General features: G+C 43.8%; 1 protein-coding gene across 1 annotated transcript; it reads right to left on the bottom strand.

The window, feature by feature from the left end:
- Positions 1–257: 257 nt before the first annotated feature.
- Positions 258–9,929, bottom strand: SBSPON (somatomedin B and thrombospondin type 1 domain containing; the record flags this gene model as incomplete). The annotated part of the gene is made up of 5 exons (XM_081996324.1): positions 258–375; positions 1,069–1,245; positions 2,083–2,173; positions 2,752–2,946; positions 9,713–9,929. 5 exons carry the CDS (start codon positions 9,927–9,929, stop codon positions 258–260), a joined length of 798 nt encoding a protein of 265 aa, XP_081852450.1.
- Positions 9,930–18,628: the final 8,699 nt, after the last annotated feature.

Below are 18,628 nucleotides of genomic sequence, written 5' to 3'. Positions count from 1 at the left end.
AGCAGCTACTATGGTTAAAAACATTAGCTCTTTAATTACAAAAGAGAGAAACATGGACACATGCTTCTAGTGTTCTAAGATGAGTCTTAGAGTTGTGTATTAAGGTAGGGAGAGTTTCCTGAAATGCTTCTTCCAAAGTTCTCTTTAAAGTTTGTTTAGGCTCCAGAAAATGCAGCAGAAAGATGTAGGTTTCTTGGCACTGGTGTTAATTTTCTTAAATCTTTTTGTTGTTGCTATTTTAAAGGTCTTTTAAACTTTTATGTAAAAATAAAACTATGTACAAGGGGACATGAACAGTGCTCCAGTTGCCGAATCTTCTTCCAAGTTCCTTGGCACTGAGAGTTGCCAACTGCTTCCCAGTGTAAGATTTTACCTCTGAAATGTGACAATAAATGAGGAATTAAAACACTGAAAACTGTATATTTCACGTTACTAGACTGTGTTCTATAACATGCCAGAAGATTAGATTTGCTTAATAATGTAAGACTTTAATTAGCTCATCTAGCTCTTAAAATGCTTTTTGGAACAGGCACTATATTCCTAAGAATAGTATACAGGATGGTGGATTGAGTAGCTGGTTGTACAGGTATTAAGTGTTATGCGTAGTAATAAATGTACAGATCAAATAAAAATTGTTCTGAATATTAAATGTCTACTTTCAAAATTACTGTTCTAGAAACCAGGTGTATATAGGTTTGAAAGGAGTACTGATCCACCACTGTTAAACCTGAAATCAGATTAGGATTATGGTGGGAAATACTGTTTTTAAGTGCCCATAGCTGTAAAAAGACTTCTCGTACTACAGAAGTTGCATCATCCCTTCACAATAGTAAATAAAGCTTTCAAAGCACTGAACTCTTACACTGAAACTACTCCCCAATTTTATCTAGGTTTTAAAAGCAGTTTCTGTGAGAACTGAAAGGGTAAGTCTTCTGAGCTCTACAAGTTATATGAGCTATTTAATTTTTTAGGTATAATAAACGCAGCTTTTAATGAGACCTTGAGAAGTCTTAACTGCTGTACTGGGTTTTGCTACAGAAGAGACAGCAGAAAAATGACTTTCTTTACCCATCTGCATTATGGCCATCTCCAGAACAACGATGCGTGTCAGTATTCATAGCTGGAGGCTGGCAAGCTACACACACAGTATGACCTTCTCGTAGGTACTGCATCCATCGAGCGTACGGGCGATTCTCCAAAGCACAGTGGTGTGAAAGAGATTCTGTTTTAAATTCCACACAATATCTGCTCGGAAGAAAAAGTACTAAATCAGTTATGATCGATAAAGCATAAGCTAGGTATACACTTTAAATGTACTTACATGTCATACAGGTGGTATTTGTGAAGTGCAAGTCAGGTATCATCATTGCTAACAACTCTGTGTCTGACCCAAGCCTAATCAATGGATTCCTAAAAACGTTACACAAACTATTTCTTATTCCACACCCCAGTCCAGTGCTTTATGCATAATCTCACTTTCTGGTTGTGTTCTGTATTCTTAAATTATGTTGAAACACAGATCTCAGTAACCCATATTTTTTCTTCTATGCTGCTAAAAGAGAAAATGGAAAAGAGGCTTTAAAAATACTGATAGGCTTTATTTTTCTGGGGAAAGTAGCATAGGGCAAAGCATTATGAGCATTACACGCTCACTAATAACCTAATTTAAACTTCATAACCATCTTTACTGGTAACCAAACAAAATTTTTTGCTGCTTGTGTCAATTTTTAAAAAAGCTCTCTTGAGACCAATCACATTCAGCCCATTTTGTTTGTTCAGAGACCTACGTGTAATTTCTCAGACTTGTGCTTTAAGGATACATTTGGCTTTGGTTTAGCATTATTTACTCTTTGCTTTCAAAAGCAGCTATCCTCAGATTTGCCATGTCCCCAGTGTCTAATTCAGGACAATTAGCAAGGAATAAAAAACAACATCTAAAACATGCAAATGAACTACAGCAGAGAAAAACAGTACAATCTATAGCTTATTGTTTAATTATTGCAAATTTAATTTCATTTTTCTCTGTAGCCAGCTATTTTCTATTGAACAAGATGACCCACGTGCATATGATAAATAGATTACCCAGCTGCTTCTTTGTCTGAAGGCCAGAGAGAAGATGCTGCTCGTCGTTTCCTTTCTTTGCTGTATTCAGAGGTAGTTATGAAAGCAGGGACTGAGGAGGAAAACAGTTACGGTAAGGCAGCAAGACACAGTTGAGTCATATTTCAATTACTGTAACAGTGGGTGAATGAATCAGGAGCTTGTGGATGGTGATGCTGACTGACTTTATTGAAAAAGTGATAAAATGTTGGCAACGTCAGAGCACAACTCCATTCCCTACAGCTAAGCTCTCTCCTTATTCAGAGGAAATATCTAGAAATGCATGCCATCTAGTCTGTGAGGAAATAGGGTGTGCTGGAATCCTCCAAGGAGCTCTGTTTCCTGTTTCGTACTGAATTTGTGTTCTAACTTTGCATAAAGATAATTTGATACTTACTGAGGGGCTTAAATCAAGAAACTGAAGGAATGCATACAGTTTAGTTGTTTACTTAATAGAAATTAAGAAAAGCCTAAGTAGGAAAAAATAGAAGACTAAAATAAAGAGCAATATGACAGTAGAAAGTAAGGTTTTAAATTGTATTTTTAACCAGCTAGCTGCAGATAGATGCTTTTTTTTCTGTTCATTGACATCAGTAAAGTTTATGAAGGCCCTGATGGGCACAATGTACAGATAAATCAAAGAGAGAATACCATGTTCGTAGCCGCAGTCCTCTCCTTGGTAAGTCAGGTATTCCAGGCAGCCAGCCTTCTCCTCTAGAGCAGGACAAGGTTCCCCACCATTTTTAGGCTCCTGTTGTACATAGCGCCTACGTATCCGCAGATCGGGTTGACATTGTTCTGCACAGCCACTCCAATGACTCCACTCCCCCACAACGCATGGAAGAGCTGCAAAGCAGTATTAAAACATTACAATAGTCAAGACTTCTGTTTTATCCTAATTGCTCTCAAAAGCTTGAGTAATAAGACTGTCTCTGTTTTTTTCTTTCTTACATGATTTATTTATAGGGTTTTAAAGGCTCTTCTAGGAGTTTGCATCTTTAACATTCAAACCTGCCTGCAGCTCTTGGCTCCCTATTCCACCCCATGTCCAGAAAGAAACAGCTCCTCACGGAAACCTTCCACTACGGCTGTGGGCTTCTTCTATACCCTCTTCTCAAGCATACAGCATTAGCCCTGAAGGAGACCAGCTCACGGATTATCTAGACCAGTGAGTGGCCTGACTTACCTTAGCATTTCCTACATCACCAGATTTTGTTTAAATGCTGGAACATAAAGTAGCAGAATTCAGGAAGCCTTTCAGCCCTCTTGATTCCCCTCAGATTGATTTCTAACTCCTTTTCCTCAACACTGAAATAAGTTCCACTGCCACAGCTTTGTTGCCCTGTTTTAACACAAGGTGTCCTGCTCCACGGTCCTTGCTGCAAAGACAATTTTTGATGGTTATTTTGGTTTTGTTTAGTCTCAGAACAATGCAGGGACATGTGTAGAGTTGTGTTTCTGTGTCTATAAAGCTACTGATATAGACAGAGCCTTACAACAATGCAGATATTCAAACATCTAAATAAATTGTGTAAAAATGTGATTTTAAGGCCCTGTTTTGCTCATTCACAACTATAGAATAGTCCACTGGATATTTGAATTTTATTTCTCATGGATCACAAACTGCCTCTGAACTTGACCAAAACGTTATGGGGAAAGTGCCATTAATTTGAAAGTAAACTGAATCATAAGAAACTGCTTTTCCCTCAGGGAGATCATCAATAGTACAGGTAACATACTGAGCACTGACCCCTGAGGAGCTGGATAAGGATGATCTCCAGGTGCTTACTGATGGTACAAACACAACCGCTCCGATGAGGAACTTCAAGTCTACACAGCCTCAGCATGCAGAGCAGTGAAAGAACAAGTAAGAAAAATGTCTCACACATGGGCATCCATCAAGAGGAAGAATCCTCTGAGGATAAGCAGTCATTTCCCTACACGAGTAGTCCTCAACCTGTGACCTACAAGGACATTTAGTCTGACCAGTGGTCCATTCCCAGTTAGCCTCTTTTCCTGGAGGCCACCTGGTAGGTTCTCCAGGTTGGCTAGGCGCATTCCTCTGGGCCGCTTCCCCTCTTGTCAGTGTGTGTGTCCAGAGGGAATGTCTTCTGCCTGGTCACCAGCAGAAGTACCCGCCTTCCTGCACGTGTGCGGTATGCTGCTGGGTGTGCAGGCAATGGCTGTGTCTGCAGCTTTCTTTAACCATGAAATACCATGCTGCTTTCCCTAACATCTTTAGCTGCTTTTTGTCCTCTGATGGGCTTGCTTTTTCAATAAAATTATAATTAATGTTACATAATTGAAATAATAGCACATAGTGTCTTATAAAAACCTAAAGATGCCTATGTTGATATTAGAGGTTCTTATTGATATGGAAATTCACCAATTCTTCAGACTTGTTTTCACTGCACATTGCAAATAGCCTTAAATTATTTTCCATGTAGTGTGAATCATGTTTTACTTTGCTTTTCCACTCCTTTCTGAAGGCAGGTCTTCCACATGATATTTAGAGAATGGTACAAGATATGTATCACAGAATCACAGTGTCCAACCATCAACCTTGATATCTTAAAGGTCTTTTCCAACCTTAATGATTCCGTGATTCTGTGATTCTGTGAAGTCCAACCATCAACCCAACACCACCATGCCCACTGAACCATGTCCCAGAGTGCCACGTCCACACGTTTTTTGAACACTTCCAGGGATGCTGACTCTACCACTTCCCTGGGCAGCCGGTTCCAGTGCTTGACCACTCTCTCAGTAAAGAAATTTTTCCTAATATCCAATCTAAACCTCCCCTGGCGCAACTTGAGGCCATTTCCTCTCGTTCTATCACTAGTTACTTGGGAGAAGAGACCAACACCCACCTCACCACAACACCCTTTCAGGTAGTTGTAGATAGTGATGAGGTCTCCCTTCAGCCCTCTCTTCTCCAGACTGAACAACCCCAGTTCCCTCAGCCACTCCTCATAAGACTTGTGCTCCAGACCCTTCACCAGCTTCGCTGCCCTTCTCTGGACATGCTCCAGCACCTCAATGTCCTTCTTGTAGGGAGGGGCCCAAAACTGAACACAGGATTCGAGGTGCGGCCTCACCAGTGCCGAGTACAGGGGCACAATCACTTCCCTACTCCTGCTGGCCACACTATTTCTGATACAGGCCAGCATGCTGTTGGCCTTCTTGGCCACCTGGGCACACTGCTGGCTCATATTCAGCCGGCTGTCAACCAGCACCCCCAGGTCCTTTTCTTCCGGGCAGCTCTCCAGCCACTCCTCCCCAAGCCTGTAGCGTTGCATGGGGTTGTTGTGACCCAAGTGCAAGACTCGGCACTTGGCCTTCTTAAACCTCATACAGTTGACCTCGGCCCATCGATCCAGCCTGTCCAGATCCCTCTGCAGAGCCTGCCTTCTCTTGAGCAGATCAACATTCCTGCCCAACTTGGTGTCATCTGCAAACCTACTGAGGGGGTTCTCAATGCCCTCCTCCAGATTATTGATAAAGATATTAAACAAGACCAGCCCCAAAATTGAGCCCTGGGGAACACCACTTGTGACCGGCCACCAACTGGATTTAGTTCTGTTCACCACAACTCTGAGCTTGGCCGTCCAGCCAGTTCTTTACCCAGCGAAGAGTAAACCTGTCTAAGCCATGAGCCACCACTTTCTCCAGTAGAATGCTGTGGGAGACGGTGTCAAATGTCTTAGACTGCACCATGGGATACCCAGGACAAGTCCTATATGTAGTATGGACATCACAGTCTTTGCCACCTTGCCACACAGCCACTATTATTTAATAGTACAAGCATGGACTTTGATGCTTCATCACACATCATAATTCTACCTAGAATACCCAAAGGACAGTAAGTGTCATCTAGCCTGGTTTCCTTATCTGTTGACTCCCTTTCAAGTTGGCTGTATGAATGACCTGCAGAAGTAAGAATTTCCAAATAACTTTAATCCCATATTAGCAACTTGATATGCAGATAACATCAGGTCTATCACATTTTCCATGCAGAAAACTCCCAAAGGGACTGAATAGCTGCACAACAAATAAAGCAATGACTTCACATCTTACTGGAATTAAACCAAGATGACAGTGAAATATTGGTTGTCTGCAGCAATACATGGCAATTTTATGGTCATCAAGATTCAGAACAAGGAGTATGAATTGCCTTAGTTATGTGGAATAATAAGAATATTGGGTTGTTAGAATGGAATTTAGCCAGTGGGATAATAATATCACTCTTGCAGTCAGTACTCAGCAACTATTAAGGGACAGTAGATCAGTTTTGTGTCTCGTTGGAAAGATGTCACATTCTGCAGCATGACAGAGAAGGAGTGCCAGAGCTGACATAAAGGAATGGTGCCATCTCTTGAAATACAAAAAGAAGTATCAGGGACCTCTATGTTACTATTCGTCCAGCTTAGTTAACAGAATGACGGTAGATAATGATTCATTGAAACAATGAGAAGGATGCAAGCCAAAGGAACCTGAAGGACAGGATTTGTGCTCAGGTACCTACCAAAATGTGGAAGATAATGAGACACTTGGAAGTTCAAAAATACACATAAAAATTACATTGCTATCCTATGAAACACAGCTTGAGTGGTCTTTTTTTTTTTTTTCTCATTTACAGCACTGTGAATCATAGATTTTTTTCTGAGTCACACTCTATTTAATTTTTTCCCGTCTCTGGAAAAAAGAGGATTACAGTATCTTCACTGAATCACTGCACAACATTTGTTGTAATGTAGAAGGATCTGTGGATTTTCTCAGAGTAACCACTTTCATTCAAATTCCTTTTTCAGGCTTTCTCATTGTACAGTAGTTTCTATTTTAAATGTTCTCTATGTACAAAAGTACTCTTTCTTCATTGTTAGAACTATAAGGCAATTTACTTTAAAAGACCTGTAAGGAAATGTATATAAAAACCCTTGGACCTAGGTTCAGCAGCCCACGGGCTTCTGCTGAGCCATCTATTTATGAAGTACTAGACCTACTATGACATTTAGGAATGACAGAATTTAACAATGGTGTTGGCAGCTTTAGGACACCCCTCCTTTGATTGCTTTCTATTATTTTGGAGTATTGCTTTTGTATTATTCCTAAGACATTTCTTGATTACATATACTTGAGGATGTAGGCACTTTACACTTTCCCCAAACACTTCGCCCTGTTCAATAATCGCAGTAGGATCAAATGTCATTTCAGCAAGTGCCGAAATCATGAGTGGCAAACAGGCTGACAAACAAGCTGTAACACAAGAACCACTGGTCACCTTTCTTCACATTTCTGTTTTAAATGTTTGAACACTACATTCAAAACAGTATTTCAGAGTGAATTATGCCAATAAACACCCTTGGTGTCATTAAACACACAGACAGAATTTAGAAACACTCAATGGTGAGACTTCAACATCCAACGGAAACAAAAATTACTTTAAAATTTCCAGCCATACTTGTCTAAGTTGGTAGAAACTCCCACTAGAACTATTTGGAATTTCTGTTTATGAAAAACATAACTTACTGGCTGCTTGCAATAGGAAGCATATATGATCATTTGCCTTCAAAATAATGACTGGCTGTGATCAGTTTTATAGATTTTGGATGTATGAGCTCTAGGACTACCTCACCAGGCTGCCAAAATCCTGTCCTCCCATGCTACATCCATGCAAAATGTCCTGCTCCCTTTGCTTGCTCTATCGTTGATGCTTGCACCACTGGGCAGCGTGGCACACTGCACGGAGTCAAACCAGCCCGAAATGAGCAATTGAGGAAACAGAAATAGTTTCCTCTGGGTTTAGCTCCCTGAACTGGGCCACCAGAGGCTGTCAAATTCCAGCTCTGGTGCTGGAGAGAGAGAGACAGAGACTTCACTGACACTCCATCTTACTGACTGGATCTAGAGCACCCACTGTCCCCACAGGGTACAAGAGAGAGGCAGCAGAAACACATCACACCTTTTGAGGCAAACACCACTGAGCTTGAGACAAAGATACCATCTCGATAACAATAAGGCATCATTGGGAGACAGAAGTCATGGTAAGGAAAGTGTCTAAACTAGAACTTTTCAAGCACAAGTTTGAGCTTCTTTTTGAAGAGTATAGAGATTTTTATTGGATTACAGCTCTGCTTTAATGCTAACACTATGCATCTTTATTAGCTCTCTCCTGTTATACTTGAATATTAAAAATAATTTGATTTACTGAAAAGATGCAATATACAGTGACTATGACAAGTAAGCATCTTGTCAGTTCTTCTACTGATTTTCCTGAACAAAAGATCAATATATAAAAAAATGCTAATTTTAAAGATGCTACATTCCGTCAGACCTTGTGGTGCATGTTTTTTTTCCCTTCTGTTATTCTGGAGAGATTATTTAGCAGTCAGAGAACTGATCATGTTTCCTCTGGAGTCCTGGGGTCAGAGTTCTGCTCTGCTGAGTCTTTCTCTGCAGCTTTACATCACCTAGGCAGGTCTAACAGTCGTAGGCAGTCGTAGTCCCCTTGCCCAAACCAGACAGACTCAAGCCAACTTGGGTCCCAAAGCTATGTGGCTATGTCAGCACGGCGCTGAGCCTGCTAAATACACCCTAATTAGCAGGACTATGCAGCAGATACTCATGATTTTTTGGCTGTAGGCTGGCGTGCGTCCCGCCGGCTGGGAAGAGACGTTAGGCTGTCTGAGTACTCGTGCTGCACCTGTAAAGCGAGGGCTGTGTCCCGCATCGCAGACGGAAGGAGGGAGGACAAATTGTGAGGACTGCGAAGGGTAGAAATACCATGGAAAGAGGGGGTGTAAATACCTACAAGGCTTGCTGGGACCAGTTTGGTAGAACTGGGCCACTTTCCCCTCCTTGCCACTGCTCCCCTGGGAGCCAGGCCTTCCCCACAGCCTAGCTGAGGACCCTCACCACTCACTCCCCTACGCTCATTTTGAAGTCCTTGCCTTGACGGTGGGTCCTTGCTGATTCCTGCCCCTAGAAATGAGGACAGATCTCACCCTAGGGATTTCCCCAATTAGCTCATTGATATTTGTTTAGCAAAACAGAAAGAATCAGCTCAGAGACACAGACTGCGCTAAAAGAATCTCCCTGTTGCTCTGTAATCCTCCATCCCCTCTGTAACTGATGTGCATTTGGGAGGAGTGTGAGTGAAAACTAACTAACACAACATTTTAGAGGGAAAATAACTTCAGATCGGCAAACCTCAGACTCTGTACTACAGCTCATCCAGAAATCCTGCAAATGTCTAGTGTGGGAAAAATCTCTCTTCCCATTCCTGTGCCTGCTGCTAATACCCTCACACAGCCCCCGTCTGGTCTCTGCTCATGCCCTCGCCCCGAGGCTGGTGCTACCGGGGAGGAATTTGGCCTTGCAGAGCCCCCTCCCAGCTGAGACCCATCTCCAAACCCCAGGAAAACCTCCAGCCCGCAAAGCACCGGCAAGCAACCCTGGAGATAAGGACGGGGGTGCCCGGGGGATCCCCGCTCAGCCTGCCCCACACCCACGCCCCTCTCGGACGGCTCCCTCCGGGCTGCGGACCAGTCCGACCCCCCCCACCCAGGATCGGGGGGCACACGGGCTGGGGGCGGGGGGCGGACGCACCTACCCGGGCACGCCTGGCCGTGGTCGTGGCAGCAGTCCCCGTTGCGCCGGCACCCTCCGTCGCAGTAGCAGGTCCCGTAGCCCCCTCCTTCCCTCCATCCTTCGCCGACACAGGCGGCGTTCCGGCCCTCGCAGCATTTCCCCGAGCAGCTCCCGCCGACCCCGCTCCCGGCCCATAGCAGCCCCAGCCACAGAGCTCCCGACAGAGCCCGACCGCCCATCACCGTGCCGCCCCGACGTAAAGATCCCGCCACCGCTACGCGTTCCGGCCGCCACCGGCACCCGGCGGAGCGGGGCGGGCTCGGCGGGCAGAGAGCGGGGCGGGGGGGCGGCCGGCGCGGTCCTGCCCGGCCCTCCGTTCGGGCAGGGAGGGCCGGGCAGGGCCGGGCAGGACCGCGCCGGCCGCCCCCGCTCTCTGCCCCCAGCGGACCCGGGCAGCGGCAAAGTTTCGGGGTTTGTGTGGGTGTGCGGGAGATGGGAAAGGTGTGCGTGCCCCCAGGGGTGTCCCGCAAGGCGGTGTCCCCCACGGAGATGTTCCCCACAGGATCCGCACGGCAGTGACCCACATCACTGGATGTGCTGTACAGGGACGTCCTGCACAGAAGTGACCCACACAGGCAGCCATGTCCTGCGCAACTGGTGTCCTGCACAGTCATGACCCTGGCAGCAATGTCTTGTACAGGGATGTCCTGCACTGCCATGTCCCACACAGCCATGTAACCATGCAGTGAAGTCCTGCACAGAAGTGACCCACACAACCATGTCCCACACAGCCATAGCCCACACAGTCGTGTCACACATTGCAGCGATCCACACAGTGGTGACCCATGATGGCCTCCACAGCAGTGTCTCCCACAGTGATGTCCCTCACAGCAACGTCCCACATAGCAGTGCCCCCCCCAGCAATGTCCCACACAGTGATGTCCCTCCCACGCAACGATGTCCTGCCCAGCAGTGTCACACAGCAATGTCCTGCCCAGCAGTGGCCCTCACAGGACTGATCTGCATGCATGGCGATGTCCAACCACCGGTGCCCTGCACAACAGTGACCCACACAGCTGTGAACTGCACAGCCGTACCCTGTACAGCAGTGACTCACTTAGCAGTGACCCACAGGGCTGTCCCAGAGCATCCCCATCCACCTCCACACAGCCCAGCGGGTGGGGACAGCCCGGGGCCACCGGACATGTTTTATTGGTACAGCCGCTTTCTCATTTCAGGGCACATCCCACACAGCCACAAGCATTTGCTTGTGTTATGTTTTTCATTTACTTCCTCTCTTTTTTTTTTTTTTTTAAAGCTCTGTTTCCAGAACAAACAAAAGAAGCTGTACTTGCAGGTGCACAAGGAAGGCAGGACGGATCTCCAAGTAACTTCCTAAAATACGAAGATTTGTATTCTGGTATTCAGTTATCTCCAGTCCTAAGAGGTTTTCAGGATTAATGGGACCTGATCATTTTAGCCAAAAATCAAATCCCAAAAGTAAGTAGTGAGGTGACTGCAAAAATATGTTAGCTTCACACACTTCAACTTGCAGATAGTTAGCTACTCGGGCAAGAGACATCCGCTCTCCCAAAGCTGCCTACTGATAGGAGGTAACAATAATCTGCTACTTGTGGGTACTTGGACCCCCTGGGACAGCTTGGGCCAGCCAGAGTTTCATTTCTTCTAGCCATCACAACGTTGCTGTTAAAATGCTGTTTAAATCCCAGAGGACCGGGTCTGCGCCGTTATCCAGTGTGCCACTAATGAACTCGCTGGCATGTTGCCAGCCTACAAGTTGAACCCGTGAATAGCGAGTGTCACGTGGGTTCCTGCAGTAGGTGAGAGGAGAACAAGGCTTGCAGCCTGCCTCGGTAAAAGGCAGTGTGAGAGTAGGAATGACTCTTTATGTTTTCCTTTCCTTTGTTGGATTCCTGCCGTTCACTTAAAAGGCAAAATATTAGCAAATTGATGTAGAAACTACCTTTATAAGTAGATAAATCGTGTGCAGATGACTTATGATAAAGGGTAAGTCAGTAAAACTTGGATGAGTCCAAGTCAGTAAAACGTGGACAAGTTTGGAACAGATTAAAGAGTGGCTTTCACTTAGTGGATACGTTTACAAAAAATCAAGAAACTATGTCTGCAAAGGTCTAGTAAAAGAAAATATAACACAAACGAAAAATGTTAAAATTTCTAGTAGATGCAGTAAAGCAGATTCTTCAGAGCAACCAGAAAAAAAGAATCTTAATTAAAAGAGAGAACAAGCCCACCCAGTTTGTTCCAGAAAATACTTTGTTTTTCCCCTTTTTAGTTTAGTTCCTCGTTATTAGGAGTAGCACTAGGTAACTCGTGAGTAAGAAGGTCAAAGAAACACAGTGATGTGTTCTCAGGTAATGAAGCAGCATTGAAACCCTTAGAGGCAATTCCAGCAAAAAAGGCAGAGACTTCTTTCTGGTTCAACATGAGATGGCCCACAGAAAGTAAGTGTTGCTCATGCCCCGTTATTGTTTATTTTTTTGTCATGCAGATAACTTTATAAGGAAAAGCAGTTTTGGGCAAGGCTGATATAAAAGGTATATAGGTCAGCTTAGGGAATGGGCAGAGCCCTTGCTCTGTCTTCCTCATAAGCCACAGAGGAGCATTGCATGGAACAGAGGTCATCAGTCACTTGTTCCACACGTACCCTCAGTGCCGAAATACTTCTTAATCCCAGAGGTGAGGAAAAATCTTAGGACTGTATTGTAGTCCTTCTCAAAAGCAGGTGTTGCTTCTGGTTCTGAGATTTTGAAAACCATGGTCTAGCTCAAGTTGCCAGCCATTTTTGTACTTTTCTGCCGTTTCTGCCCTGTTTCACCTGCCTTGGGTACTCAAAACTCAAATTCCTAAACTCTTAACTGCAGTATTATATGGTAAGAGGGGAAAAGAAACCAAGGCTGTGAAACATGTTTTTCAACTAATTTCTCCAACATGTAAATGGTTCCAATGAGTCTCGTTCCATTGTTTTCTTAATTCCAACCAAAGTGGCCCCATCGCCTTACATGGAGTTCTCCTTGGTTTATAATACCACAAAGACAAAACTGAACCAAATGAGCTCCAACAGTAAATTAGAAAGAGAACTAGTCTCTATTATTTACCATGCTTACCAACTCTATTATTTACCATGGTTATTTATGCTCTCCCTATATAAAGCATGTAAAGCAGGGCCAAACTCTTACTCTCTGCCCATTCCTACAGTGCGTGTCTACCCATAACATTAGGCAGAAGACTGAAAACACCTGCAACTGGGAAAAGCTTCAGTCTGGGAACAAAATATGTGTTTGATAGTAAAATATCTCTCTTTTATTTTTCAAGTTTAACTTACAGCCGCAGTGACTTTGAGGACCTGATGTAAGGAGTATTCAGCTCAACTTCAAAGTCTTTCAAATACATTATCTGTCAGTCCGCAGCATTCCACATGCCCACACCTCCTCATGAGCAAACTCTCTGGAAGGTCCTAACTTGCACAAATAGAGCTCATTTTTCTTTGCTGCTAGGAGGTTAATCCAATGGCAACAAAATTAGAAGATTTCAAAGAACCTGCAGGGCATTTCTTTTTCTTTTAGACCTGTGTTTGCACACAGCTCAATTTATTTTACAGAAATACCCCTTCCATAAGCAACCTGCTTACATTTTATATTGAGACAACACGGTGACTGATGTGACTACAAAGGCTACAGGCTGCCTCCATCCTGCTATGCAGGATCACTCTTCCTGGGAGCACCACGGTCAGCTAGAACTTGAGTTTGTCGTAAGAAGCCCCGTGTTCTGAAAAAGTAGACTTTCTCCTGATAAGAAATAACCCCTGCTAAGGTAAATAACCAAATTACGGTGTTCACTAGTGTAGCTGACATCTTAAAGCAATGGCAACGCTTTGTATGTAAGAAAAATGAGGCGTAATGTGTCTTCACTAATAATCAGCCTGTATAAGAACGCAGTAGATGATGCGTAAAAGAAGGCTTCTATAGTTTCATAGGCCACACTGTTCTACAGAAAGCACAATGCTGTTTCAATGACTAGCTTGATCTGTTCTACATCTAATCGGTCATATGAGAGCATGCTCAGTACCTGGCTATATTTGAGAGAGATCATTTTCTGTGCAAACTGCCTTCCCCTTCCTCCCGCTTTGCCCTGGCAGCCCTGCCGGGTGCAGCCCTGCCGTGGGGGACACGTTGGCATGCCGCGTCTCAATTACAACCATTGATTTTGGTTGGGGTTGGTAGTGATGCATAAAATTGCTTGAATTCTAGAGGTTAGTGGGAATATAGTAGAGCTATCTATTAGGATATTTTTAGCTGATATTTAAAGGCCTTCACCCTCCCTGTAAGTTACTGAAGAAATGGCCAAGTACTGAGATGAACACAGAGTTGCTGTCAAGCTTCCATGAAGAAAAAGTCAGGCAAATCTGTATGCCCAGCCTAAGTGGATCAGGGCTGAAAAACATCCTTTTCCTGTTTTTTCCTGAGTTTCTTTTTTTGCAGGTTCAGGGAGCTGAATGGAAATGAAGCACCTGAGCCGGCATGAGGAAGGGGAGGTACCCCAGGGTGGGCAGAAGGCAGCAGGACTCCCTCCACCAGCAACAATTAATGCTGAGACTGTCTCAGCTACTGCACATGGTAGAACATTCTCCTTACTCTATCAGGCTACATCTTCTGTCTGAATAAACAGCCTATGGCCTATGGAATAATATTATTGCAGTTGTAAGTATGTTTCATCATGTTAGTTCTTATTTTATCTTAATTCTAAATGCTATCATAATCTAGAAGTGTCACCATGATGTCGTTCCACTTTTCATTTGACATTGAGAACAATATTCCCTAGGGATCACTCACGAGGGAGCATGCTGAGTACCTGGCTATGTTTGAAGAAGAGCACTTGCAGCTCCAGTGATGCATGAAGTAATGAGTTTTCTAACTCGTGGTCCTGAAAAGTCAACCTGTTACTCAGACAACCTGTCCTGGTTCTTCAGGCCAAATAGGACACTCATGCTTTCAAAGCCAGAGTAAGAGAAGGTAGTTTAGAAGTAGCAGAAGGCAGTTTAACACAAGCACTTTCCAAAACAGAACTGCCTCTTATAAAATAAGGGTCCCAGGATATTATTCCACATGCTTCCCTGTTTCTCCCACTTTTGGGTTATTTTGTTTGGTAGTTACAGACCCCCCTCTTTTCTGGAATCATTACTGAATCAGTCACTTCCCTTCCTGATGGAGGAATCATTATGACTGTTTTAAAGATAGGAGGAAACGACACTGAGAGATTAGGGCCCCCATCCAGCAAAACACTTAGGCACTTGCATAACCCAAGGCACATAATAACCCCACTGTAGGACTGTTCACTTGTTCCAAGTTATGCAATTTTGGAGGATTTACTGAACCGGGGCCTCCTGGTGTGCCCGAGGGCTCCCTGAGAACCGGTTCCCTCACTCCCAGCTGCACGTTGCAGCCACCAGCCTCTCCTTGCATAGCCTTAGAGCATCCACACTATTCTGCCAGATCTAGAGCAAATATTAACCCTGATTTAAGCCCAGTCAGCTCCTTTTTCATCAGGATATAAAGCCAAAGAGATGAATAGCTTATCCTCAAATTCGCTATTTAAATTCATGCAAAAAGTGGCTAAGACTGTTTATTTCTCATTAATTCCAGATCAGATTTGCCCTGCTGTTTTAAACTATAACCAGTATTAGCATAGTCCGAAACTTATCTGTTTATTTCTTTCTCAGGTATCACATCCAGTAGCAAAGATTCAGCAACTTGGATTTACTGGATGATTTTGATGATGGTGCATTTTACAGAGAAGAATGCAGCTCCCCCTCCTGCTGCTGCTGAGCACGCTCTGCTAGCAGGAATAAACACACTTTTTTTGTCAATGAAGAAAGCAGGAATAACAATGAGTTTATGAAATTAGGGCACTGAACTGTTGAGAAAGGGAGTAATTTTTCTGATCATAATCCCACTTTTAAAAACCTCTGCCAATCTTTCCACTGGTCGGATGAAAAGGTGGATTTTGCTGACTTGAATAATTTGAAAGTAAATGATGATTCCGGTGTACACTGGCTGGCAGAGGAAACTGTTTATATAATTCTGGGCTTGCTAATAACCCTCTTCATAGCTAGAAATGGTGCCAGGGAAGCTGCTGGCCATGTAAAAATGCTTTCCCATTTCCTTGCCTTTATTGTTTTCTGTCACAGCTTGTTTTTTTTTAATTAGTACATGAACTATTTTTAGTATCTGTAGACAAAAACGTATTGTTCAGGCTAAAATGAGGCCAGGTACCATGAAAATGTATTGAGGGAAAAACATTTGGAGCCAGAGTTTGTCTTTGGCTATGTGCAGTGAAAGTCTGCATGCTTAGTCCAATTAGTTACAGCCATGTCACTTCACGTAAGTGAGTGTAATTGTGTCAGTGTACGGGGCAGATTTTGGCTTTCAGGCTGCATAGAAATATTCTGAACAGCACACAGCTAGCATCTGCAGCATCTAGAATATTCTGAATTGTTTTATCCATCCAAATTCCATGCATATCCTATTGTTTAAGAGCAGAACACCGAACAAAGCTTTTCAGTCAGATGATGCACTTAGGCAAATGCGATTTTTGATAAGGCACCTCTTTGTAACTCATCAAATCAACTCTAAGAGATATTAGAGACCCTGCATTGTAGGCAGACAGTACACTACCCTGAGTTCTACCCACGTGTGTGCACATATGTGCATGCACCACGCAGGTAAAGGTGCACAGAGGTTTTGGGACCTCTAATTCAGTCTGAAAGAAATAGAGCGTTTCCATACATAACAGCATCGGCTGAGAGGCAAGACGTGGATATCAGCCCTGTCATATCAGTTCCCTGCAGAATTTAAAATCAAGCTCAGGGTCTTGACCCTTTTCTTCATGGTTCCCCAAAGCCCAGTCCCACACTATGCCTCTACTCTAGTCAACCATTAAATTCCTCTAATGCAATGAGGGCTCCATTGCCAGGGGAGAGCTTATCTGTGTGGAAGTAGTATCCATAATGGGAAGCAGTGGAGGAATCCACCAGAAATTAAGAGCTCTCCCAGAGAACCAAGCGCCTTCTGTATGCCCAGTACTACCACATTCTTTGATCTTTCCTAAATAAAAAGCATATATTTTACCAAAAAAGACCCCCAAAATCTAACAAAATAAGCCACTACAACGTTCACACTTTCCCTGTTAAAAAAAAAGACAAATATTACTCATGTTGTTAAAGACACCTGTGGAAGTTTATCCAATACTGTAGCAATCAGAAAGGCAAGACATGTCAAATTTAGCATCAGTCCTAGCTGCATATATGAAATGGGTCCTGATACTATTTTCAGTAAAAGAAACCAAGTGTTTCATAAAGAGAGAAAAAATATCATCTCCAGTCATCTGTCATCTGTGCAATGAAGGCTTTTAACACTTCACCAGATAATTCCCATGCAGAGCCAGATGACTTACAGTTAAAGTAGCTCTACTTTACAGTAGCAGGCATTTTCAACCTTTTTTAGGTTATGGATCCCTAAAGTATTCCATTAGATGCACAGACCTCTGCAGAAAACTCACAATATCTAGGATACAAAAGTTTACTTTTCTTAATCATCTTAGAAGCAGCCCATAGAAGAGTCACACAGGTCAAAGCTGTCAACCACCGAAGCATAGCTTTCAGGAAGAAATTGGGCATTGGTTTAGAGACTGGAAATAATGGAGAAGTCACCAGATGGTATAATAATCCAAATAGCTGTGTTTTCATATGTGTTCAGCCATGTTTTCAGCCTACCAAACCTGCTATAATTCACTAGTGACCCTCAGCCAGAGTGGGACAGGGCTGGATGACAAAGAGGAGAGAGAGTGAGGGGACGAGCCCTGGTGCTTGGCTTGGTTGGAGGATTTGCTTTAGGCCCACCATAACCCACTTTGGTCTTTCAACACCATGGGATTTGAGTATGTTCTTCTATCTGCAAGTACTAGGATCAGGACCTGAAGGTCCTCAGGGGATGTGTAGGTACCTCTGCAGGGGAGGCAAGCTCAGAAGTGTGCAGTTAGTCCAGTTTTTATCACTTTCTTCTTGTGTTCAGATCTGTCTTGATAGCAAAATCCTTTGACTAAGCTACCACAGAACCACAATATGTGCATGTGGTAGAAAATGAGCCTCATCATATAAAGCCAAGAAACCAATTAACCTTGCAGACTTACATCAAGTGGAGGATCTAGTCTAGGAAGATCCTTCCATTGCCACCATGACCTTCAAGGCTTCTCTCAGGAGATTCTCTTCAGGTGTCCTCAAGACTGCATCACCCACCAAACATGACTTGCTTCTCCCTCCTACCACCTTCTCTGCTTTCCTGCTTCTGCCTGTGGCATGGCCAGGTGCTGCCCAAGGGCCCTTTGCAGCATGTGACGGGTTTGTGACATGTGGTCGGAGGCAGACAGCTAAATTGGGAGAAATTTTCCGCAGAGACCCTGAGTGACTTATCACCTGGTATACCCCCATCTCTAGCTTTGAAGTGGCTTCTCCCAGACTCGCAGAGGAGTGCATGTGAAGGGCCTGGGTGTACGTCGATATTTTCTTAGTACTTACCCCGCTGGGAGGACTATTATGCGCTTCCTTTTTTGGGCTACCAGTAATGGATACTTGCTTATTTATAGAAAAACTAACTAGAAGTGCAGGCAGGAGCGGTGATCACAGAACCAAAAGGCCCTACTGCTGCAATGTAAATGTTCTTGAGCGCTTTGCAGTTCCACTTACAAAACCTGTGTGTTGTTTTAAAGATAAATAATATAAGCTTTAAAGAAGAGGTCAATCCCCAGTCTCAGCTGGCATCACTCCATGTGACTTCCATGGAAATATGCTATTTTACACAGAGATCTGCCCTTCCATGTTTAGCCTAGTTCATGTACTCGGAAA

This window comes from Phaethon aethereus (genome assembly GCF_964289735.1).
Source record: "Phaethon aethereus genome assembly, chromosome: 2".
NCBI lineage: Eukaryota > Metazoa > Chordata > Aves > Phaethontiformes > Phaethontidae > Phaethon > Phaethon aethereus.
This window is presented reverse-complemented; position numbering and strand designations above follow the sequence as displayed.